Source organism: Lynx rufus, unplaced genomic scaffold (assembly GCF_022079265.1).
Source record: "Lynx rufus isolate CCGP_SWC_20201006 ecotype Redwood Valley unplaced genomic scaffold, mLynRuf1.p SCAF_5, whole genome shotgun sequence".
NCBI classification, from domain to species: domain Eukaryota; kingdom Metazoa; phylum Chordata; class Mammalia; order Carnivora; family Felidae; genus Lynx; species Lynx rufus.
This window is the reverse complement of record NW_025814867.1, coordinates 29476202-29500343: the sequence shown is the minus strand read 5'-3', so window position 1 is coordinate 29500343 and position 24142 is coordinate 29476202. Positions and strand designations below refer to the sequence as shown.

Below are 24142 nucleotides of genomic sequence, written 5' to 3'. Positions count from 1 at the left end.
TCCCCTGGGCTAACTGCCGCTCTGGGAATGACTGACAGGTGTGGGGTGGGAAAGCCAGCTCCCTTGCTGGGGGCTGGGGCAGCTCTGAGGTGGAGCTTCCCTCCCAGTTCCCTGCAGGGTCAGGCTGAAGCTGAGACCTGGCCAGAGACTGTTCTCTTGCTGGTTCCCCCCTTGCTGGTCTCTCTTGGGAGCACCTCCATAGTGTGTCCCCACTAAAGAATCCTGGACTCGGGCTCTGCTTCTTGAGAATCCATCTGGGACAAGTGTTCTTCTCAGCCTCCTGCCTTGCATCCCAGAAACCCTCTGGAGTACAGGTGCCTTAAGCCTGGTCTGTCTCAGTGGAGCTGGGCACACAGGTTCTAGAACCAAACTGCCCAAACCGATCTCTGTCTAGATGTGTGATCTTGGAAAAAGTTATTTAATTGCTCTGTACCTCAGTTTCCTCATCTTCAAAACAGGAGTCATGAAAGTATTGGCCTCATACAGTTGTTGCGAGGTTGAATGAATTAAGAACCTCAGAACAAATGCTGGCATATATAGATGCCCAATAAATGTTAGGTGCATTAATTAATCTCCACTGGAAGTTTAAATGGTGTTTAAATGGCACTACGTTTTTTTAATGTTTATTTTTGAGAGAGGTAGAGACAGAATGTGAGTAGGTTAGGGGCAGAGAGAGAGCGAGACACAGAATCCGAAGCAGGCTCCAGGTTCCAAGCTGTCAGCACAGAGCCAGATGGCGGGCTCGAACTCATGAGCTGTGAGATCATGACCTGAGCCAAAGTCAGACGGTCAACCGACTGAGCCACTCAGGCACCCCTAAATGGCACTATTTAAAGAGCATTTCTCTCTTCCCCATTCTTGTTTAGGGCACGTGCCTACAGGAGATACAGGGTGTGGGAGCAAGAGGTGAAGAGCTAAGCTGTGGGCTGCCTTCCACATGGGAGGTGGGGGTGGGGAAGGGGGTGGGGGTGGGAGGCCTCTGCAGAATTCTCCGCCATCTGCTTCCAGGAGACCTAAGTCAGAAATGTCATTACACAGTCTTAGAATGCAAAGGGCTCATGAAGATCATGAAAGATGAAGACCTGAGGCGCAGAGAGGTGTGATGGCCGACGCCAGGCCCTAGGGCAGGTCCTTTGCCCTTTAGAGTCCAGCAGCAAGGACTTCTGGGAAGAGCACGGGCTGTGACTGGAGATACAGGTCTTCAAACCCTGTCTTTGTTACTTGGGGATTGTGATGCTCTATTTGTAGACTATCTGTAGCCTGGGGAAAAGGAAACTTGCTCCCCAAGGTTTCAAGATGATGAGAGGAAATGTATGTGGGGGTGCCTGGGTGGCTCAGTTGGTTGAGTGTTGGACTCATGATTTCGGCTCCAGTCGTGATCTTATGGAGCCCCTCATTGGGCTCTGCGCTGACTGAGGAACCTGCTTGGGAGTCTCTCCACCCCTCCCCCGCTCCCATGAGCGAGCACACTCTCCCTCTCTCAAAATAAATAAACTTAATAATAATAAGAAAGAAATGTATGTGTAACAACACAATGTTAACTCATCTGGGCTGAGACTGGGAAGTCCCTGCACTCCTCTAATGGTCCCCAAAGGTGCGCCCATCCTGGGCACAGAGGTGGAGCCCATGACAGGCATGTTAGCCTGGGCTCATTGGAGAGGGGTCCTACCCAGGAGGGCAGCCTGGGGCTGGGGCTGAGGGAGAGGGGCTGCTAGGGGGGCATCAGCTGAAGAAGGGGCTTCTTCTTGTGGTGGGTCCAGCAGGGGACTCTTAGAAGAACCCAGAAAAATCTGTTAAGAGAATCTGTTTTAAACTTTAGTCAGACCCAGACACTGTGAAGTGACCTCACAACAGTTTCTCTCATGGAAGAACTCTCTGGCCCTCTTTCCCTTTCCTTTCTCCCTGTTTACACTTTGGTCAGGTTGAAACAGCAGTGGGGTGTGAGGATAGAAGAACTTCCAGCAAGAGGTGCTGGGCCCTACCTGGGGCGGGGGTGGGGGGAGGGAGACAAGGGTCCACGTGTTGAATGATATACCGACTAGACATTCTATTTACTGACTTGGGACTGTGTTTCATGACTTAAAATGAGCATGGAAGTTTTAGGTAATGACAAGTGATCAGAAAAGTCATGAGACTACCCAAGTTTTCAACCAGAGGCAGGAGACGATATTTACCTCCCAGTGAACCAGGAGAGGTTCCTCTCAAACCAAAGCTGCTTTTAGAACGATGCCTCATGAGTCCTTCCTGTTCAATGTACGGTTGACATCCATCATACAGGTCTTGGCACGTAGCAGGCACTCAACAATGTATGGATTTATTTACTCATCATACCTCTTAGAACTTCAGGTCCTAGAGTCTGAGAATTTTGACTCTTTAATATTTGAATTCCCATAGTTCCTGGTACACAGTAGACCCACATTCAATGCCTGATGAATGAACATAACAAAACTGAATTCTGTGCCAGCCCCACAGCAGCTACCATGACAAATGTAACACTGTCAAGACTGCCGGTGAGGAGGGAGGCAGGGCCAACACATGCCAACATCACTAAAGATTCCGTACTTACAAGTGACACTAATTACACCCATGGACTGAGAATCTGCAGCTGAATCTGTGACACTGACAAAGACTTTTTCTACTCACATTATTCTCCTTAAATTTTAAAAGGGTCGGGCCATGAAGCTGCAGATGGGAGAGATTAGGGACCCGGGTGAAGCCTTTGGAGCCAAGACTTGGGGTATTCAAACTCAAGCTCTGACCTAAAACCCAAATGCACAGAAAATGCAACTGAAAGAGAAAAGGAGCGGGGGCGGGGGGGGGCGGAGAGAAGGGGTTGTTTCTCCATCATAAATGGAAGCAGGAGAGAATATGAACAGACTTGCTGGCTAATATATGCAAAGTCTCAGGGAAAAATGAAATTTTATGGTTGATTTATAATCCTCAGGAAATGGGAGCCATTGTGGAAATTCTGACATAAACAGACTGCAGGGCAGCACGGACCGTGTGGCTGGCCTTTCAGATCAGGGTGGCGTTGGCAGTGAAAGGATGATTATAGCTGTCCAAAACTTAACACAAATGACATCTTGCACCTGGTTGACTAGGTATGCAAGACAGTGCTCGGAGCAGCTAGAAGGTGGTGCCGCCCGCCAAAGGGACAGAGTCAGAGGCAGCAGTCGGGGACTCCCCCATCTCCAGGGGGGGCCCCCGCTGGTTGGAGAAACCTGGGGTATATTCTGGCAGATGTGGGGAGCTAATAAAACTGCTGCTTCACCAGGGGTGGGGCACAGGCTACCACCCGACCCTCAGAAGTGAAGGAGGTGGCCGACATGTACTGACTGTTCCGGGTCTGGGTTGGCCAATCAGCCGAACCACAAAGGGTTCTTTAGGTACTTCTTCCCTTTAGGCTTTGCACTGCTCAGAGATAATGATGGGCGGTGACAGACAGGTGTATTGTTGGAGGCTTGGGAGATCAGAGAATTCCACCCTCTCATTTTACAGATGAGGAGCCTCAGAGCAAGAGGGATCGCTGCAGGGCACAGAACTGGTTAGCTGTCAGAAGCGAAGACGGACGAGGGGTTGGCTGTACTTGGTGTCTTCACGTCCATGAAGGGGTTGGATAAGGCGACCACCTGCTCACCAGAGTTAGGGAAGGCAATCTGGCCTATCCCCTGTGTGTCTGCAGGGAGACGTCAGTGTGACCCAATCTCTTCATTTAACAGTTGAGGAAACTGAGGTTTGAGAATGTGGGGTCACTTGTCTAAGATCACATAGAAACATAGTGACATTTACTGTATTTCTACTACATGAATAGTCCTCTCTTAGTCTCTCTTTTCTGAACCTCCAGCTCCATGCGCTTTGATAGGATTTGGGATCTGATTCCAAGTGCAAAAGGATTGAGGGTGAAATGGAGTATGTACAGAAATATTGATCATTCTGGAACATTTTAAAATGACATTTGAGGAACTGGGATAAAATATTGGGAATCAGGGGTCGCCTGGGTGGCTCAGTCAATTAAGTGTCTGGCTTTGGCTCAGGTCATGATCTCACAGTTTGTGAGTTTGAGCCCCACATCTGCACTGGTGGTGCAGAGCCTGCTTGGGATTCTCTCTCCCTCTCTCTCAATCTGTCCTTCCCCATTTGTGCTCTCTATCTCTTTATTTATTTTTATTTTTTTAAAAATTTTTTTTAATGTTTATTTATTTTTGAGACAGAGAGAGAGCATGAACAGGGGAGGGGCAGAGAGACAGGGAGACACAGAATCTGAAATGGGCTCCAGGCTCTGAGCTGTCAGCACAGAGCCCGACGCGGGGCTCGAACCCACAGGCTGTGAGATCATGACCCGAGCCGAAGTCGGACGCCTAACCGACTGAGCCACCCAGGTGCCCTGTCTATCTCTTTAAATAAATAAATAAACTTAAAATTTTTTTTAAAAATATTGGGAATCAGGACTACAGTGTGAAAGAAAACAATAGTTACTCTTATGTATCGAACTGTGTACCACCCAAAAGATACGTTGAAGTCCTAGTCCCCCAGCACCTGTGAATGTGACTTTAAATGGAAGTAGGGTCTTTGCAGATGTAATCAAGTCAAGATGAGGTCATTAGGGTGGGCTCCTGGCCAATGTGACTGTCCCTCTTGTGAGGGAAAGGTGGACACAGACACACAGGGAAAAGGAAGGCAGAGGTTGGAGTGATGCTTCGACAAGCCAAGAAAGGCCAAGGATGGACACCCAACAACCAAAATAGGAGAGAGATCCAGAACAGAATCTCTCTCACTGTCCCAGGAGGAACCAACCCTGCTGATTCCTAGATTTCTGACTTCCAGCTTCCAGAACAGAAGAGAATAAATTTCTGTTGTTTTACTCCACCCGACTGTGGCACTTTGTTATGGCAGCCCTAGCAAACCAAAACAGGTACCTCTTATTAACCAATTACTTTGCTGGATAAAGACCATTTGTTGATTTAGCCAATGTTCCCTGTGTGTCTGTTGGGTGGAAGGCACTATGCTGGGTGCCAGAGAGAGAGCAGGGAGTGAGAGAAGCTAACTCCTGTCTTCCCGAAGCTTACATTCTACTTAACCCGTATCATCTCCCAGAGTCTTCACAACAGTCCTGCGAAACAGGGATCATTCTCTTTCAACTTAGAGATAAGGAAACCCACTCTTCAGGTGTTAGTAACTAGGCCCAGGCCTCACTTCTGGTAAGGATTAGGAGCCTGGACTTGGCTCGGTCTGAGCCACTGCCCTGCATTCACCCCTCACTGTGTTCTACCTCATTTACTGCTTACGTGCGTGACTGCCTAGATAGACTCTCGAGGGGGAGAAGGGTGAGAAAGGCGGGAGTGTGGGTCCCAGAGGCACCGAGTGGGCCCCAAGTCACGTTAGTCAGGAAATGACACATCAGCCCCAGGCCTCCAGGGGCCTCATAGTTGTGTGAGGCAGAGACCCTTCACACTCCTGCTCTGTCTCCACAGGCCTGCTGTCCCCGTTGAGAATGAGGGGGCTCAGGAGGCCCAGTTTGGGGGGAGGAAGTTGAGCCACGGCCCCGCCAGCTAACAAGTTGGCCATAGAACCCTCACCTGCTCTGAACGTGCATACGGTATCAGTGATAGCCAGACAGGGTCACTCTGTGATCCTGGTGGAAAGAGACAGAGATAAGACCATGCTGAAATCATATCCAAACAGAGAGGAAAGGATGCTCTGCATTCACAAAACTCAACATCCCTCTTCCAGCAGCACAAGTGATGAGGTTTACTACTTACTGTTTATGAATGCCCCCCCTGTGCCTGCTTCATGCCTCCCATCTCCTGGATAAAACCTATAAGACACCCAGTCATCACACTGCCCCCAATTTCTGACAGCATCAGATACAGAACAAATCCTCGCTCTGAACCTTTACTCCAATCAACCAGCACAAGCGCAGACCTCAAAACAAGCCCCTCTGACTCCCTCTTTCTGAGATGTCCCAGGTTCTCCCTTGCTGCAGCAAGCTGACAAACCTGACTTTGTCCACCGGGAAGTGTGTTCTCAGTGGCCTGTCTGGTTTAGGCAGGTGCACACCTCACCCCTCTACCAGGATGCATGGGGGTTGGTCCTGGGGGCTCCTCCCACTGGGTGTGTCCCTTGAGGAACCCTCAACTCTTCAAGTAGTACTTGGAACTGGGTGGTGGAGGGGGGTCACCCTGCAGGGGACAGGGAGCCAGTCCAGAAGTCTGTGGAAAGCACCGATGCCTTTGTGCGGGGTTTGGGAGGAGGACTCATCCCACCTACACTGGAGCGGTGCCCCTCGGGGAGTTCCTGAACTCTGCTCAGATATAGACATTCTGCCTCAAGGGCCGACCGCTCAGCACTTTTTTCTGGGCATTAAAATCACTGAAAAAGAAAAGTTGAAGTCCCTGGGGCAGGGGGAGGGGGATGCCGCACCATTTCCTGGCAGCAAAGCTATTAAACTTTCAAGTCCCAGTACTGAGCTGCTTGACAATCTGGAAGCCACCCAGCCTCACGCATTCTAGCTACAGCAGTTAGTTCCAGTTAAAGTGTGCTTGGCTAAGGATCAATCACTGTTTCTGACAGGTTTTTTTTTTTTTTTTTTTTTTTTTTTTTTTTCCAAATTAAAAGCGAGACAGAGGAGGAGAAAAAGGAGGTTTATCTTAGTGGTTAAACTCCTCACAGAGAATGGCCCTTGTTGACTATGACTCTGTCTTTTCAGACAGTGGGTGCTCACAGTATACCCTTTTAGGGCCTGGGGTGTGAGGCAGGACTGACCCTGTTGTTATAAATGAGTATAACAGGAGGACTTTCATAATATTTTGAGGGTGGAAACAACATTGAATTGTCCTGGCTGGGACACTAATTCAAAGGGGGAACTTAATCTCTGTAGGTCTCAGTTTCTTTGTCTATAAAATGGCAGTTATAGGGTGAATTATGTCCCCCCTCAAATTCACATATTGGAGTCCTAACTCCCAGGACTTCAGAAGGTGATTGCAGATAGAGCCTTTAAAGAGGTGATAAAACCTTAGAGGAGAAAACAGACAACAGCCTCTTTGACCTTACTCGACTTGTCTCTGAAGGAGAGGGAAACAAAAGCAAAAATAATCTATTGGGACCTCATCAAGATAAAAAAAAGTCTGCACAGCAAAGGAAACAATCAACAAAACTAAAAGGCAACTGAAGGAATGGGATAAGATATTTGCAAATGACATATCAGATAAAGGATTAGTATCTAAAATCTATAAAGAACTTACCGAACGCAACACCCAAAAAACAAATAATACAGTGAAGAAATGGGCAAAAGACAGGAATAGACACTTTTCCAAAGAAGACATCCAGATGGCCAACCGACACATGAAAAAATGTTCAACATCGCTCATCATCAGGGAAATACAAATCAAAACCACACCGAGATGTCACCTCACACCTGTCAGAATGGCTAAAATTAACAACTCAGGAAACAACAGATGTTGGTGAGGATGTGGAGAAATGAGAACACACTTGCACTTTTGGTGGAAATGCATACCGGTGCAGCCGCTCTGGAAAACAGTGTGGAGGTTTTTTTAATCAAAAAAATTAAAAATAGAACTACCCTATGACCCAGTTATAGCACTACTAGGAATTTATCCAAAGGATACAGGAGCACTGATTCATAAGGGCACATGTACCCCAATGTTTATAGCAGTGCTATCGACAATAGCCAAATTATGTAAAGAGCCCAAATGTCCATTAACTGATGAATGGGTAAAGAAGATGTGGTTTATATATACAATGGAATACTACTTAGCAATGAGAAAGAATGAAATCTTGCCATTTGCAACAACGTGGATGGAAATGGAGGGTATTATGCTAAGTGAAATAAGTCAGTCAGAGAAAGACAGATATGTTTTCACTCATATGTGGAATTTGAGAAACTTAACAGAAGATCATGGGGGAAGGGAAGGGGAAAAATAGTTTCAGAGAGGGAGAAAACCTGTAAGAGACTTAAATACAGAGAATAAACTGAGGGTCAATGGGTGGGTGGTAGGGAGAGGGGAAAATGGGTGATGGGCATTGAGAGGGCACTTGTTGGGATGAGCACTGGGTGTTGTATGCAAGCAATGAATCATGGGAATCTACTCCTGAATCTAAGAGCACACTGTATACAATGTCTGTTAGCTAACTTGACAGTAAATTATATTTAGAAAATAAACAAATAAAGAGATGATTACGGGGCACTCGGTTTGCTCAGTTGGTTGAGTGTCCAACTTCGTTTGGCCCAGGTTACGATCTCGTGGTTTGTGAGTTCGAATGCCACATCGGGCTCTCTCCTGTCAGCCTGTCAGCGCGGAGCCTGCTTCAGATCCTCTCTCTGCCCCTTCCCTGCTTATGCTCTCCCAAAAACAAACAAATATTTTTAAAAAAATTAAAATATAAAGAGGTGATTAAGTTAAAATGATGCTGTGGGGGTGGGGCCCCAATCCAGTTCCACAGGTGCCCTTATGAGAAGAGGAAGTCTGGGCATACATGTCCAGAGGGAAGACCATGTGAAGACACGGGGAAGGATGGCCATGGAGAAACCAAAGAGAGAGGCCTCAGAAAAACAATGCTGACACCTCGATCTCAGACTTCCAGTCTCCAGACCAGAGGGCATAAATTCTGCTGTTCACGCCATCCTGCCTGTGGTACTCTGCCATGGCCGCCCAGCAGACAGTGGGCGTCTTCCTGGGTGACACAGACGTTGTTGAGACAACCAAATGAGACAGTGAGTGACAGTTCTTGTTAATGCTGATGTCACGCAAAATGAGCATCGCACGGAGGCCTGCTTTCATCGTGAAGTGTGGACAGTCATCTTTATGAGACTTATCACAGTACTTGGTTTTCTCAGGAGACATTTGAGGGGAACCTGTAGAACCCCTAGAGTGACTGTACCTCCTCCAGGGGGTGGCTGGGATGTGGGCAAAAAACCCCAGGAATTCAGGGGCCTGCCTGTAGTGCCTGGCAGGGCTGGCCTGGGGGTGTAGACTCCACATTGAGGGGCCCTGGGCTCCCTCCCAGTCACCTGCAGGCCCTCTGAAATACCACCAGAAGCAATTCACTTCCCAAGCAGGGCTCCTTAGGGACAGGGACAGTGAACTCTAGAGATGCCTCAGGGCTTCACCTCCTTGCCTCATTTAGGCCTCACAACACTGCAGGAGAGAGTTTTCACCGAGGCTCTGAGACAAGCCCAGGTTTCCTTGGCAAGTAAATAATAATAAATCCATCTGTCAGTTCAGCTTCCTCCTCAGCGTTGGCTGGGAGTGGGTCTGAGGAAGGGACTGTTACCCTCGGGTGGGAATGAGGATGAGGAAGGTGTGTAGTCGCAGGCTGGGGATGATGCTTGCAAGTGCTCCCAAGGGCAGCATTGGGGGGGGGGCGGGCGGAGCTGTGGAAGGGTGCCCGGAGGGAGGGGTGCGAAGGGAGGGGGCGCTGAGGGAGGGGAAGGGCACTGGTTGGGGTATGGAGGGAGGGGGGCCTGGAGGGAGGGGCTGTGGAGAGAGAGAAGGCCTGGAGGGAGGAGCAGGGTAATGGTGGGGGCAGACAGGTGTGGGCATTTAGAATTCAGGCAGGGTATTTTGCCTCTGTACAACTTTGCCCAGAGTCTGCGGAAGGGGCCTTTCTAACTTCGTTTCTCTCTGAATACTGTGGTGTTTCCTCTAAGACTTATTCAGAGTTATTCACTGGCCCTCGAAAGAAATAAATAGAAAGTCCCAGTCGTTTTCTGAGAGCAGGTTGCTTTTGTGACGGACATTCCCTGTGCACAGCTTTTCATTACTTACTGATAACAGCTGAAGCAACTTCTCATTTCTGCTGAGTATTGACTTTGTGACAGTCAGCTCTATTAGCTCGTTTACAACCAGATAAATGAGTCTTTCTGTGCATTTCTCCAGCCAGACGATGATAAACTGGGTTTTATTTCCCTAAATTGAGTCCTCGGCTTCAGTGGATCTGCATGAACCCTGTGGAGGAGTGCTGGGGACCTTGGTTCACCCATTCTTTTGATAATTCCCTGGAAGGAACCATCACGTTTGTCCTTGGCACCTGTGCCACCTGCCTGGATGAAATTTTAATTTAGTGCTTCTGGAGAGTGTAGGCCACTACGAAGTCTTGCCTATTGCTCTTACACATGCTTATGTAATTTGGTTGGGTTTTTGCTTTGAGATGAGAGTGTTGAGATGAGCCTTCTTTCCCACCAGGACGTGTCAGTAGCTTCTGTGAGGTTGTGAGGGCTTCGCCCACCCTGGCCCGGCTGGAACACTCCCACTCCCAACCCAAGTCGCTGGCAGGAGTTTTATTTATTATTTCATTAAAAAAAAATTTTTTTTAACGTTTATTTATTTTTTTGAGACAGAGACAGAGCACAAGCGGGGGAGGGGCAGAGAGAGAGGGAGACCCAGAATTCCAAGCAGGCTCCAGGCTCTGAGCTGTCAGCACAGAGCCTGACATGGAGCTCAAACTCACAAACTGTGAGATCATGACCTGAGCCGAAGTTGAACACTTAACCGACTGAGCCACCCAGGCGCCCCTATTACTTCATTTTTTAAATTTTAGGTAAAATATAGCAACATTGCAAAAAGAATAATCGCCCGAAGTACTTCTGCTCCTACCCTTGTCTCCAGCCCTCACTAGAAGCATCTGCTGCTACCACCCCTGGTGTATGCTTTGAGTCTGCCTTCCCACATGGAAACAAAACAAAACACACAGAGTGCCGCATAGCATAGATGGGGTTTTGCAGCCTGCCTTTTTCCTCAAAAATATACACTGGTGCTAGTCCCACATCAGTACATAACAAGCTTCCTAGTTCTTTTCCTCCAGCCACAGAGGATTCTGCTGTGTTAGTTAGCTATATTGGACATTTCAGGCTGTTGCCAGTATTTCGGTGTGGTGTGGGATTTTAGGAGGCTTTCTGCCCGTAACTTCAGGGTTCCCATTTGAAACCTTGAATGTGTCCGATTCTGTATTCAGCCCTGGCTGTGCAACCATCTGCTGGCCACATTTTGTGTACTGGGGCACACCCACTCCACACCACGGACTTAGAATAGAGAGCTGAGGGGGACAGTGCAGAGACCGGGAAGAGCTTGGTGCCTGGTGGTGAGAATGAAAACCCTCAGCATCAATGATGCCATCTAGCCACCGCCCCCCCCGCCCCTGCCCAGCCACTAAGGAGCCTGACCACACTGTGGCATGGCTTCTGTCAGCCCAGACCATGTTCCTAGCGTGGACCTAGTCCCCTTAAAATGCCTGCCTGAGAAAGGTCAATGCTGCCAAAAGAATTTACTCTTCCTTCCAGCTAAAACCTGACAAAAAGCCCCTGACCTCCCTTTTCCTTGGCAGTTATTTTTTTATTTATTTATTTTTAAAAAAAATTTTTTTTTTTTCAACGTTTATTTATTTTTGGGACAGAGAGAGACAGAGCATGAACGGGGGAGGGGCAGAGAGAGAGGGAGACACAGAATCGGAAACAGGCTCCAGGCTCTGAGCCATCAGCCCAGAGCCCGACGCGGGGCTCGAACTCACGGACCGCGAGATCGTGACCTGGCTGAAGTCGGACGCTTAACCAACTGCGCCACCCAGGCGCCCCTCCTTGGCAGTTATTTTAGGAAACTCGAAATTGTAAATCCTTTATCTGCTGCCTTTGAGAGGTAAATCTACAATTCAGAATTTTGCTTCAAGGACCTGGGAGCCATCTCTGTGAAATGCACACTTTGAGGAGATAGTTCCCTGTCTCCCAGTTCCTGTGGGAGGGTCGGATGCTGACTTTGGTGGGCGTCTTTCTCCAATTCGCTCCTGTCATAAAGCTATGAGAAGTGTGTTTCTCCTTTGGATAAGCACCAATTAGCAAACACAGATGGCCGGATCATAGACCACCCCCTCCTTTAACCTCCTTCAGCACTTTTCCTTTGGCACACCCAGCATTTAAAAAGCCTTCTGTCTTTTGTTTCAGTGGAGTCGAGCTCAGTTCTGTATCCTCAAGTGTCTCTCTTCTACTGCAGTAGTCTGAATAAAGTATGTCTTGCCAATTTTAACAAGTGTTCAGGGCAAAATTTCTCTTTGACAGTTGAGAAGTCTGCCTCATGCATAGACTGCTCTGTGGATGGTCAGACCGTTTCCTGATTCCCAACCTTCGTCCATGTGGGGCCCCGGTCTGAAGGGCCATCTTCTGGCATGTTCTGTGGGTCCCACATTGAGTGTCAACCTCCTGGGGTACCCTCACTGAGGACCAGTGAATACCCTGTCTCTTCTCTAAACTCCCGCAGCATGGGTGGGTTGAATGACTCATGAATCCACGTGTGTGAACACAGTTGTTTATGTTACTACTCACTTAATATCTGTAGCTTCTCCTTTACTCAATTCCACAAATTTAATTGGGCATTGGTTATACACGTGGCAACTTACAAGCATTATTTCATCCATATACCCGTCATCCAGCTCCAATGATTATAAATGCATGGCCTATTTTGTTTCCCCTATATCCCCTCACATTCCTACTACACTTCAGATTCTTTTGAACAAATTCCAGATATCATTATTTCTTCTTCATATATTTCAGTATGTAGTGTTAAATTATAAAAATGCCTTAAAAATAACTTCTAAAAACATCTAAAAATGACATCTAAATATTAATAACAATTCCTCAAATACCCAGTTCATCTTTCCTCAATTGTCTAATTTTTAGTTTGTTTGGATAGTGGTTCAAATAATGTCAATTTTAGTGGGGTGATATGTCAGTTTAATCTCTTTTAATGTATAGCTCTACCTCATCTCCCTTTTTGCTCCTTGCAGCGTTTTCTTGTTGAAAACATTGGGTGTTTAGTTCTATAGTTTCCCCAGTCTGCGTTTTGCTGATTTCATTGCAGTGGGTGCCAATAAACATGTTCATCTGACCTCTGCATTTTCTGTAAATTCGTAGTTTTATTTTGAAGCGTAATCACATTCAGTTTTCTTTTTCTTTTCTGGCAAGACTATATCATAGGTGATGTTGTGTACTCTACTGGGGGGTACCTGTCTGCTGGTTTCTCTTTTTGTGATATTAGCAGCCATTTGATGATTGTTATTGCCTAGATCCAATTTTTAAATTATGTTTGCAAAGTGGTGATATTTGAATTCTATTTTAATGATTAATATTAGTTGTAAATACAAATAAAATGTTAATAGTTACATTATTATTTATTTTTTAGCTGTATTATTTCTAAAAAAAGATAATTACTCTCTTCAATTCTTCTTTTTTTTTTTTTTGTTAATGCTGATGGATCTACAGTTCTTATAGGAAAGGTAGGAAAAATGACTAATTCTTTCTAGTTATTTACCAGGTTTCAAAATAATGAGTTGGTTCCCAGTGGACTCCAACACAACTAATAAGTGGGATTTTTTTTTTTTGTATTATACTGAACTCATAGATTTATTTATTTATTTATTTATTTATTTTTTTTAATTTTTTTTTTTTCAACGTTTATTTATTTTTGGGACAGAGAGAGACAGAGCATGAACGGGGGAGGGGCAGAGAGAGAGGGAGATACAGAATCGGAAGCAGGCTCCAGGCTCTGAGCCATCAGCCCAGAGCCCGACGCGGGGCTCGAACTCACGGACCGTGAGATCGTGACCTGGCTGAAGTCGGACGCTTAACCGACTGCGCCACCCAGGCGCCCCTGAACTCATAGATTTAAACATACTTGATGTGTCTCAATGCCTTGTGGTTAATATTCTTATTGATATGTAGTCATCTTTGTTTAGTGGCAGCTTATTCAAATTGTCTCCTAAGTCTTTTCACATGACTCTAGCAGTTCTTTATAGCTTCCTTGGTTTTGGTATGATAAGAGGTTTCATATTCATCTCTTACACTTCCTGTTCCCAAACCTGGATTCAGTCATTTCTCTAACTAAGGAGCCTCAGTTCTTGTAATGAAAGATGGTACCTAGTGATCCAAATCAGAGGCTAAAAATACTCATTGCTAGTGGGTTGACAATTGTTTCTAGGTCTTTTCACTGGCCAGAGTTAGTAAATGGGTATATATTTATTTTGGGACCACATACACCATGATTTTAAATGGATAATTTCAATTCAAATTCAGGACTAGAGAATTGTCACTAAACTTTATCTGCTTTACAAGTGTGTCTCCATTTATCCATACTAAAAGTCTCAGATCTCAATGACACAAATAGAATTACTCTTTTGCTTTATCCCACAGTACAACACACACACACACACACACACACACACACACACCAGTGTCAGAATAACAATATGAACAATATCATTACTGAAAATGATTTAATAAGTTTTTTTTCAGTACTCTTTGCATCCCACTAGGGATGTGCAAATTACTTTAGTATAAAAGTCACTTTTATAATTCCGCAAAAATACTTTCATGGTTCCAAAGTCATCTCCACATAACAAGATAAATTAAAAGAATTCTAGTGCCTATTCCTTTCCCCTCTGCCCTACTCCCTCCATTCTCCTATAAATGATCATTTAAAAACAATTGTGGTTTTTATTTTCAATTACAAGTGAATATGTATGTATATGTTCATATATCTTCCTCTTCCTTAGATAAATGGTAGAATGAAATACACACTATCTCCACCTTGCTTTTTAACTCAACAATACATCTTGGAGATCATCACTCCATAATACTTATAGAGCTCTTCCTCATTCCTTTTGTGGATGTATCATTGCTTATTCAGCTCGTCCCCTATTGCTAAGTATTGGGGTTTTTTCCAGTCTCTTGCCATTATAGCTATGATTGAAATGAACAACCTTGTGCGTACTTCTTGTTCATGTGTTTGCCAGGGTATCATCAGGAGAGATTCCTAGAAGTGGGATTGCTGGATTAAATCACATAAATGCATATATAGTTTGTCTAGATATTGCCAAGTTCTTCTCCATAGGCATTCTAACATTCTATTCCCATCAGCGCTGTGTGGAATTGGCTGCTTCCCTAGCACTTCACCAACAAAATAGATTGACACGCTTTTGGAGTTTTGCCAATCTGATAAGTGAAAAGGATATCTCAGGTAGGTTTTTGTTTTGTTTTGTTCATATTTCTCTTATCATGGGTGAAGTTGAACATCCTTTTACGTGGTTAGAGCCATTTTCATTTATTTTTATGTCAACTCTTCATTTGTGTCTCCAGCCTATGTAACAGTAAGCACATTGTTGGCTTTTATTTTAAAACCTCAAATTCTAAATGCTGTTTATAGAATAGAGGTATTAATCCTTTGAATTCAAAGTTGCAAATACTTTTTTCTAGTTTGTCATTTATCTTTTAGTTTTGCTTATGGTGTTATTTTGTGATGCAAAATTTAAAAATTTTTGGTAATAAAATTAACAGTATTTTCCTTTATTGCTTTTAGATTTTGAATTATATCAAGGAAGACTTCTTCCACACCCAGGTTATAAAGGAATTCACCCATGCTTTCTACTTGTATGGTTTCCTTTTTTACATTTAAAAAATGTATCCAAATGGGATATATTTGGAATTGATTTAGGGAACAGTGAAGGATGGATCCAATTTTATTTTCCTTATGACTATCTAGTTGTCTGAATACCATTTATTAAAAAATCCATCATTTCCTCCATTAGAGTCAAATAGTGCATTTATCAATACTAAATTTCTGTATGTAGCAGGGCCTACTTTTGAATTTTATATTTTGTTCCATTGGTCTTCTTATCTTTTATGGACCAATATGGAACTGCTTTGTGAATGAGATTCTAGTATATTTCAATGTCTGGGAGAGCTGACGTTTCCCTCCTTGCTCTCCTCTTTCAGTTTTTCTTTTTGGCTATGCTTGCCTTTATGTTTAAAAAACTATTTTTTAATGTTTTATTTATTCTTGAGAGAGAGACAGACAGTATGAACAGGGGAGGAGCAGAGCAAGAGAGGGAGACACAGAATCCGAAGCAGCCTCCAGGCTCTGAGGTGTCAGCACACAGCCGGACACAGGGCTCGAACTCACAGATGGTGAGATCATGACCTGAGCCGAAGTCGGATGCCCAACCGAGCCACCCAGGCGCCCCTCTTGCCTTTATGTTTTTACAAATGAAATTTACAATAAGCCATTGTAGTTAAAAAAAAAAAACAACCCCTATGATATTGTAAAATTAGGATTGCATTAAATATGTAAATTAACTTAGGGAGAACATTTTTCTTGAGTCTTTATATTCAAGCACATGGTCTTTGTTTCCATTTATGCCTTTCAAGAGAGGTTTATTATTGTCTCATATACATTTTGGACATTTCTTGTTAAGTTTATTTAGAGTTATTTTAACTTTTGCTATCATAAATGAGATGGCAGCCATTTATATGTGAAATAAACATATGTCTATGTGTGCGTATATATATATTTAGCATATACCTTTAATGTGTATAACCTGCTACTTTCCTAAATTAACTTATTTTCTATTGTACAGTTTTCATGTGGATCCTTTTGGGCTTTCCAGAAAGACCAGCATTTTCCTTCTTTCTTTCCAATCCTTATACCTCCAATTGCTTTCTCTTGTGTGGCATTAACTGTGACCTCTACCAGTGTTCCATAACAGTAAAGATAGTGGGCATCCTTATCTTGTTCTTAATTTCTATAGGAAGTCCTCTTGTATTTCTTTCTTAGCTATTTTATCATGTCAAGAAAGTCTCCAATCATCCTTATTATTCAGGTGAGAAATCAAGATGTAGCAAGATCAGTGAAGAATTTGCTGTCAGTCTTTGTAGCCCATCCCCTATTTTTTGTCACTGGGACAGCCCAGTCCTCTACCCTTCAACATGGCCGGTGCATTTTAAGAGATGTTACGAGATTTGACAATGAGCCTCCAATGATAGGACTCCTTCTCCCCCCTGTATTCTGTAGCAGAATTTTGCTTCTGCACAGATATCCTCTATTTAGCAAAGCTAGAACCCCCAGGAAATCAGAAACTACCCTTCTTAGAAAGCAGTTTGGTGACTGCCTATATTACTGGACCAAGACCCTTGGGGGAAGCCTCATGCCTCCTTCCCTGCCTCTGCTCCCTCCAAAGATTTCTTCCTCTCTTATATGTCACTCTCCCTGAGAGAAATTCTCCTAAATACATTTTTTTCTCCATAAAGTAACATTTCTAATGATACTTTAGTGTCCTTTATAACTTGGCTAACAAAGTAGTTAAATTACTGGCCTCCTCTGACCAAAGTATATGTACAGTACTCAGAAGAGATGGGGTGGTTTATCTTGGGTAAATTTATGCAGGGTGTTGCGGATACTAAAATAGCTCAGGGTTCTTTCTCCCTCCCCCTTTCAGGGACACCAGGTTGTGAATCATGAACAATGATCTTATGGCCTTCTTATTCAGGGGCACTGGGGGCTGGGGCTGGGGGGTTAGTTCTTGTTTCTTTTTCTTTTAAAATAAAAACAAAAAACCCTGTTAGGACCACAGGTTCTGTGGGGAGAGAAACTGGCCCTCACCTGGATTGGCTAAGTTTCCAGCAGTTTCCCCAAATAGGCAGATCCCCAGAGTATGGGTCTCTCTTTGCAAGGACAGAAAGAGGAACTGTGAAAGGCAGGAAATATTCAAATCAGGTTCATTTTAAATTCTAATTCTTTTGCTTTTTAATGATTTTGATTTCCCCTTTCTTCCAGCTAACAACCTTTGCTGTGTGAGGTGTAAGCTGCTGTTTTCTCCCACGGAGACCAATAATTTCAGTGGAAACCGAAGCCTCCACATTCCCCTTTCTTTCCCAGGCAGCATCTCTCTGGCCTTGGCCTTGGCTTGCTCCCTGTGCTCTGAGACTCTGCCTCCATGGCTGCATCTCTTCTGTCCCAGTCTCCTTTTCTCTGCAGCTCTGAGACAGGGAGGCTGCCTAATTCCAAGCTTGTGTTTGGCCTATTTGAAGATGAAAGGGTCTGACATTGCTGCCAGAACTTATTATGAGCACCATTCACTTGGCAAGAGAAGTCGGGAGCACTCGGCAAAGCAGGAGAGGAAAAGAGTCAGTTTCTGCCCAAGCAATGGGCAGGGACTGTGCCCTCTTTGGCCTCTGGGGCCATCACCTGAGAGTTTTACTGTCTGTTTTTACTGCTTAGCAGAAGTGGCTGAGTTTCTAATATAACTGAGGAGTGGGGAGAGAGAGGTTTGGAAGTGAAAAGGGACTTTGTATACATTAACCCTAGCAGGATTGGCTATGGGATTTGTGGGTCCTCGTGCAAAAGGAAAACATGGAGCTCCTTGTTCCAAAGGCAGGGGGTAAAGTGCTTTGAAAGGTGGTAAAATATAAAATAAATAAATAATGGTGGCAAAATATAAAACTCTGTGGTTTTTCTCTTGTCTTGTCATGGTAATTTTTGCTAGTTAATCTTGCACATCCTCAGACACAAGGGTACTCAAGGGGGCAAATGCAAACTCTTCTAGGCCCCCCGGGGGCCCTGCCCCACTATTTGTGGCACTGTGTGGTATACCAACTGCTTGGTTAGCCTTCCTTCCCTGCCTGGCATCTGCCTTTCCCACAGACCGGCCACTCTGACCCATGGAGGATAGGCAACGCTAAGAGGATTGAACTTCAGTGTGGCCCTGCAGGTGCCTGGGTCAAGGGTAGACAAGAGGCTCGCCCTTCCCCTCTAGCTGCCTTCTAGATGCAGTGTGGTGCTGCCATTCCTGGTTCTGTGCCACACCCAGGAAGCAACCCGCCCCTCCCTGAGCCTGTGACGAGGCCCTAACTGGAGTTGGTGGCGGGTGGGGGCCTGGAGTTCCCAGGATCGCAGGACTGAGCAGCTGAGAGCTTTGGATTCTCGGAGCCCAGACACTCTTAGCATGGCATGGCTGCCTCTGAAGCCTGTGTGAGGGGAAGGCAGCACTTTCTGAAATAAATGAATTTCTGGTAGTCTGTTCTCTAGGCCTGGAAGAGGTTAGGGGCCCTGGTTGGGGTGGGCCCCTCTTGCATTTCTATGGGAACTGGCTGGTTGGTGGGTCCAAGGCTCCATGACAAAGCACCCTGGAAGGCAGTGGGGGCCCCCATTCCCCAGTGGGAGAGGCTTTGTCTCTGATTAGCCAGAAGTTGGGTTTCTGAGTAGCCAGAAGTTGGGCCTGCCGTTTGAGGACAGATAGGGCTTGGGAAGGAGCTATCATCGCATGGCTGTTGGGTGAAGAGGACTCTTGGGGTGGAGAAAGGAAGAAAGGATCCAGCTAAGGCCCTGAAGGGGGGCCATGGCCTCCAGAGGCGAGTCTCTTGGTCTGAGGCTCGGCTCCCAGGGTACTGGGGTAGAGTGTTCTGACTCAGGATGGCCTGCTGCCTGCGTACTGTACTTCACAGTTCCCAATGCACCTTTTTGCATCTTATTTCATCTCATGCACACAGGGACCCTGGGAAGTGCTCATTCATTTTATAGATAGTGAAAGGGGGACATAGAGCAAAGGAATGGCTGGTCCACGTAAGTGGCAGAACCAGGATTTGAAGCGGGGCCCCACTCACGGTTGAGCATCAATCCTGTACATGGCTCCAGGTAGCTGCAATGCTGTGAGTGAAGCAGTCTCTCTAAGCTGTCAGTCACTAATTTTACTGGGTCCGTAACATTCAGTTAACCCCCTTAACAGTTCTCCTCAGTAGATAAAGTAATCCCCAAATGGCAACTGAGGAGACAAGTTGAGAGAAGTTAAGTAACTGACCCAAAGGCACCCAGTGAGCAGGTGGCAGAGCCCACATCCAAATGTAAGTTCACTGTAAGCTGAACTAGTTTAAGCTCTTTCCAGTCTTTCCACTGGTGGGGAGAGCTGGTTCTTCCTAAGTGGCCAAGAGTGCTAGGGCACGGCCAGGCAAGGGACCACAGGACAACATGGTAACTAACTACCACCGTGGATGTGTGTAGAGGCTGTCATGAGATCACAGAAGGAACAGGGGGAGCATCACAAAGGAGCAGGCTGAGGACACGCCGTTGTGTTCAGGGTCTCTTAGGTGGGTGGTGGGCTGGGACAGAGATGTGGCTTCATGAGGGCTTTGGGGACTGAGCCCAGAGTCATGGATTGTGTCCTGACAGTGATGAGGAGTCCAGAAAGGTGTTGGGCAGGGACATAATACAGTCAGATCCCATATGTCCAAAAGAGGATGCTGGCGACTGGTAGAGAACACCAGGAAGGAGAGCAGGCATCAGCAAAGCCATCTTAAAGCTTTATGTTGAAGCCTGGAGGGGTAGAAAGCGTGGGTCAGCTCTGTAACTGCAACAAAGGAAAATTAATGTGCATATGTAGAATTTTCTTTGGTTCTTTGTGGCGGAACAGAGCTTAATATGGCTGGAAGGCTGGGCTGTGTGATACAGAAATAACTTCATTTTACAGGTTGGTCTAACTGTATCTTCAAGTTCATGCTTTAAAAAAAGGAAGGAAAAGAGAACTCTGTAGTCATATGAAGGATTTCACTTATGGTCATTTAATGTTTATTTATTTCTGAGACAGAGAGAGACAGAGTGTGAGTGGGGGAGGGGCAGAGAGAGAGAGGGAGACACAGAATCTGAAGCAGGCTCCAGGCTCTGAGCTGTCAGCACAGAGCCCGACGCGGGGCTCGAACTCACAAACCATGAGATCATGACCTGAGCCGAAGTCGGTCTCTCAACCAACTGAGCCACCCAGGTGCCCCAGTTATGGTCATTTAAGAGGAAAATGACCACCAGTGTCAGGGCTGAATGTCTTGGCATCCAGCCTTTGCTTTGGCAGCCCTGTGGCTGTGCTGCTGTCATGGTGTAGCTTTCTGACCTGTAGTCTACCTGCAGGCAGGAACCATGCAACTTACATATCTATGGATTCACTGTAATAGCCACAGCATTAGACCCGTTTTACGGATAAGGCCAATGATGCATAGAGAAGTTGAGTAAGTTGCCCAATCTCCTGTAGCTAGCTACAGCTGAATATGGACTATGTTTTGTGGCCATACTTTCTGACTTAGAAATCAGGATGCCTGACTTCTCATGAAAAGCCTGTGTGGCATCTGAATGTGAGAAATTGTCCTGCACATGCTGAAATATTGGAATATCTGGGGACAGCCTGGTGGTTTATAGGACAAAAATATTTGGACTCAGGGCTGCCAGGGAGGATCTGGGAGGGATGGCTGTCTTAGATTTGACAGCTTTAAGCCCCAAGCTGCTCTTAAGTTGGCTTTCTCTCACAGCCCAGATCGATGCAAGCAGGACAACGGCTCCAGAGGAAAGCCAAGAGGACAGTATTGCACATCACACATACTGAGCTGACAGCCGGGCACTGATTGCCTATGAGCCCATGAAGGAGAAGCATCCTGGGATGAAACGGGAGGCAGGCAGGGAATGGGGAGCCTCTCAGTGTTCCTGCTCTGCATCACCCAGTCACACACAAATGGAGGCTTGTGACCTCCTCTCCGGGGACTGCGTGCTGGGCCCCAGGGTATACAAGGGCAGTTCCTAGCTGAGTTGGAGGATGATCTAGCTCAGAGGGATCCTAAGGCCAGCCTTTGTTGGGTGGAGGTGGGGGAGGGAAGGGACAAGAAAGAGCCACCCACAGAGACCTGATGAGATATGCAATGCTGGCTGGAGTCCCAGTGGTGGAACCATAGGCCGCAGGCCAGACGTGACAGATGAGCTCAGCATTCTGCAGCAATCAGCCTGGAGAGCACATCCTGACCAAGCAAGGGGGAATGATGAAACCTCTGTGTCCTGCCCTGTCCCATGAGATAGCCACTGGCCACATGTGGCTATTTAAATCTATTATTATTATTATTATTATTAATTTATATAGAAAGAAAGAGCACACACAGGGCAGAGGGAGAGAGAGAGAGAGAGAGAGAGAGAATCTTAAGCAGGCTCCACACTCAGTGCTGAGCCTGACCTGGGGCTTGATCTCATAACCCTGGGATCACAACCTGAGCTGAAGTCAAGAGTCAGATGCTCAACTGACTGAGCCACCCAGGAGCCCATATTTACATTTAAATAAAATAAAATAAAATAAACATAAAAATAAAAATTCAATTCCTTATCTTATTAGCCACATTTCATGTGCTCAATAGCCATATGTGGCTAGTGGCTACCAGACTGGACAGTGTGGGTATAGGACATTTCAATCACGGCAGAAAGTTCTATTTCAGTGTAAATTATTTCATTAATATTTTAAATATTGACTACATGTTGAAATAACATTTAAAATATACTGAGTTAAATAAGATATGCTAATATTAACTTTACCTGTTTCTTTTTTACTTTTTTTTTACTGTGGGTAATGGAAACTTTTTAATTACCCTGAGGCTCCTATTTCTATTGGACAGTGCTGTAGTCGATGAATACAGGAACACACCCCCATTTATCCATTGTTTTTAATGCCATATCCATTCGATGGTGTTCCATTTGATGATGTCTGTAAAAACTCTTGCTTAATACAAAGGGTACAGAGTCAGCCTAGGCTAATGCGATGAATGCAAGCTTTGGAACTGGAACAATTTGGGCTCAAAGCTCAGCTTCCCTATGGGCTGCATGATCTGGACAAATTACTTAATTTCTTTGTGCCTCAGTTTTCTCATCTGAAAAATGCAGTCAGTGAATAAGTCCCTGCCTAGCACTGCTTTGAACACAGGAGACAGTGCATGTACAGGGACTCCTATGGACCTGGCCCTTAGTCTACCTCAGTAAATGGCGACTGTCATTGTTATCATTGCCATCAGTATTTCCGAGCATGAAAGAATAAGAGGCTATGGTCAGTTTCTTTGGCCTGAGACCATTCACTCCCCTGCCCCTGCCTCAGCATCCTTGCTCTCTGATGATGACCCCCCAGGCAGCTGTGAGCATCCTCTCTTGGCCCTACACAAAGCCCTTGGGCATAGCCCACGTACTCACCTGTTGGCAGCTGCTGGCCCAGGAAGCCCTGAGGGCACCCCAACTTTCGGAGCGTGTGGCCTTGCTCTCCAGGTGCACGCGCAGTTGTGCCTCCAGCTCCTGGCTGACGTTCTCGAGGGCATGAACCTTGGCCATGTATTCCACCAGGCAACCCCCCAGGTCCTCAACGGCACCGAGGTTCCTCTCCAGGCCTGGAGCTGGTGCTGTGGCCAGACCTGAGCTCCGCAGGCCCTGCAGGAAAACACTGCTGATGCCCAGGGCCCGGCGTGTCACGCGGGTGCCCAGGCCACCTGTGTACCCACTGGGCACCATCCCTACATAGACTCTGGGTCCTCGGACGAGACCACCCATGGCATTGGTCCTGGAGGCTGGGGGGCTATCCAGGGAGGATGATGACCATGTTCCCCCAAAGGACGCCCTGTGCCTCTGGAGGGGCAAGCTGGAGCTGGTACCGGTGGGCATGTCCACCACCACTCGCCTGCTGCTCGTCATCCCTTCTGCCTCTGCTGTGCCTAGTGGGCTTACAGAGCCCAGTGACTTTTGGTTTCCAGCCCCAGTGTCCCTGTGGCTCAGTTGTGGGCCTCTCTGGAAGCTCCCGTATCCCCAGGGCTGCTTTGTCTGCTGTTTTCCATGAGCTTCCACCATTCACCGAGCTGAAAGGGAAACAGGCCCTGCCCAGGACTGCGTGCAGAAAGGCACTCATGCATTCTCTGCAAGGTCATGTGCCTGACCTCCCAGATTTTTCTGCTGGTGATGGGGGTGCTAGATCAGTGCGGACTGTGGGGGTGGCTCATCTGGATTTGTGTACTTTACTACCTAAGAGAGAGCAAGGCAGGCATCAAGCAGCCCATTTCACAGGTGAGTAAACTGAGACCCAAAGGCCTCGGATCACAAGTGTAGTTACCCAGGACTGAATCCAGGTGTTCCAGGGCCGATTTCAGAGCTTTCTACATCCTTACATGTGTTGTGTATGTAAATGTGTGAATGTGCATGCACGTCCACACAGGTAATAGAGGATGGAAATGGATGTGAACCAGCCACAGTGGGAGGCAGCCCCATGAACTGAAGAGAAACAAACCAAACCTGTTGCCTCCCTTCCCCTCCTTCAATCTTGGTAGCAGCTTCATGTCCTTCTGTGGCATTTTTCTTCCCCCAACACTGCTGTTTATCAGCTGCCTGACCATGGCCACGTTGCTTCACCTTTCTGGATCTTGCTTTCCATGCACTGGCCTGAGGTCTCCCTAATGCAGTGGTGCAAGGGATCCTGGGAATTCAGGTCCCACACATGTTGGGCACCTTTTATGCTGTAGCTGTTCCCTACACCTCTGTTTCTC

General features: G+C 46.2%; 1 protein-coding gene across 1 annotated transcript in view; it reads right to left on the bottom strand.

Moving 5' to 3' along the window:
• The window catches only part of BFSP2 (beaded filament structural protein 2), a 69092-nt gene extending 45792 nt beyond the window's left edge, over positions 1-23300 (bottom strand). The window contains exon 1 of the mRNA XM_047099556.1: positions 22809-23300. Within this exon, the coding sequence (XP_046955512.1) occupies positions 22809-23300 (492 nt within the window). The remainder of the gene's footprint in view (positions 1-22808) is intronic.
• Between the last annotated feature and the right edge of the window lie 842 nt (positions 23301-24142).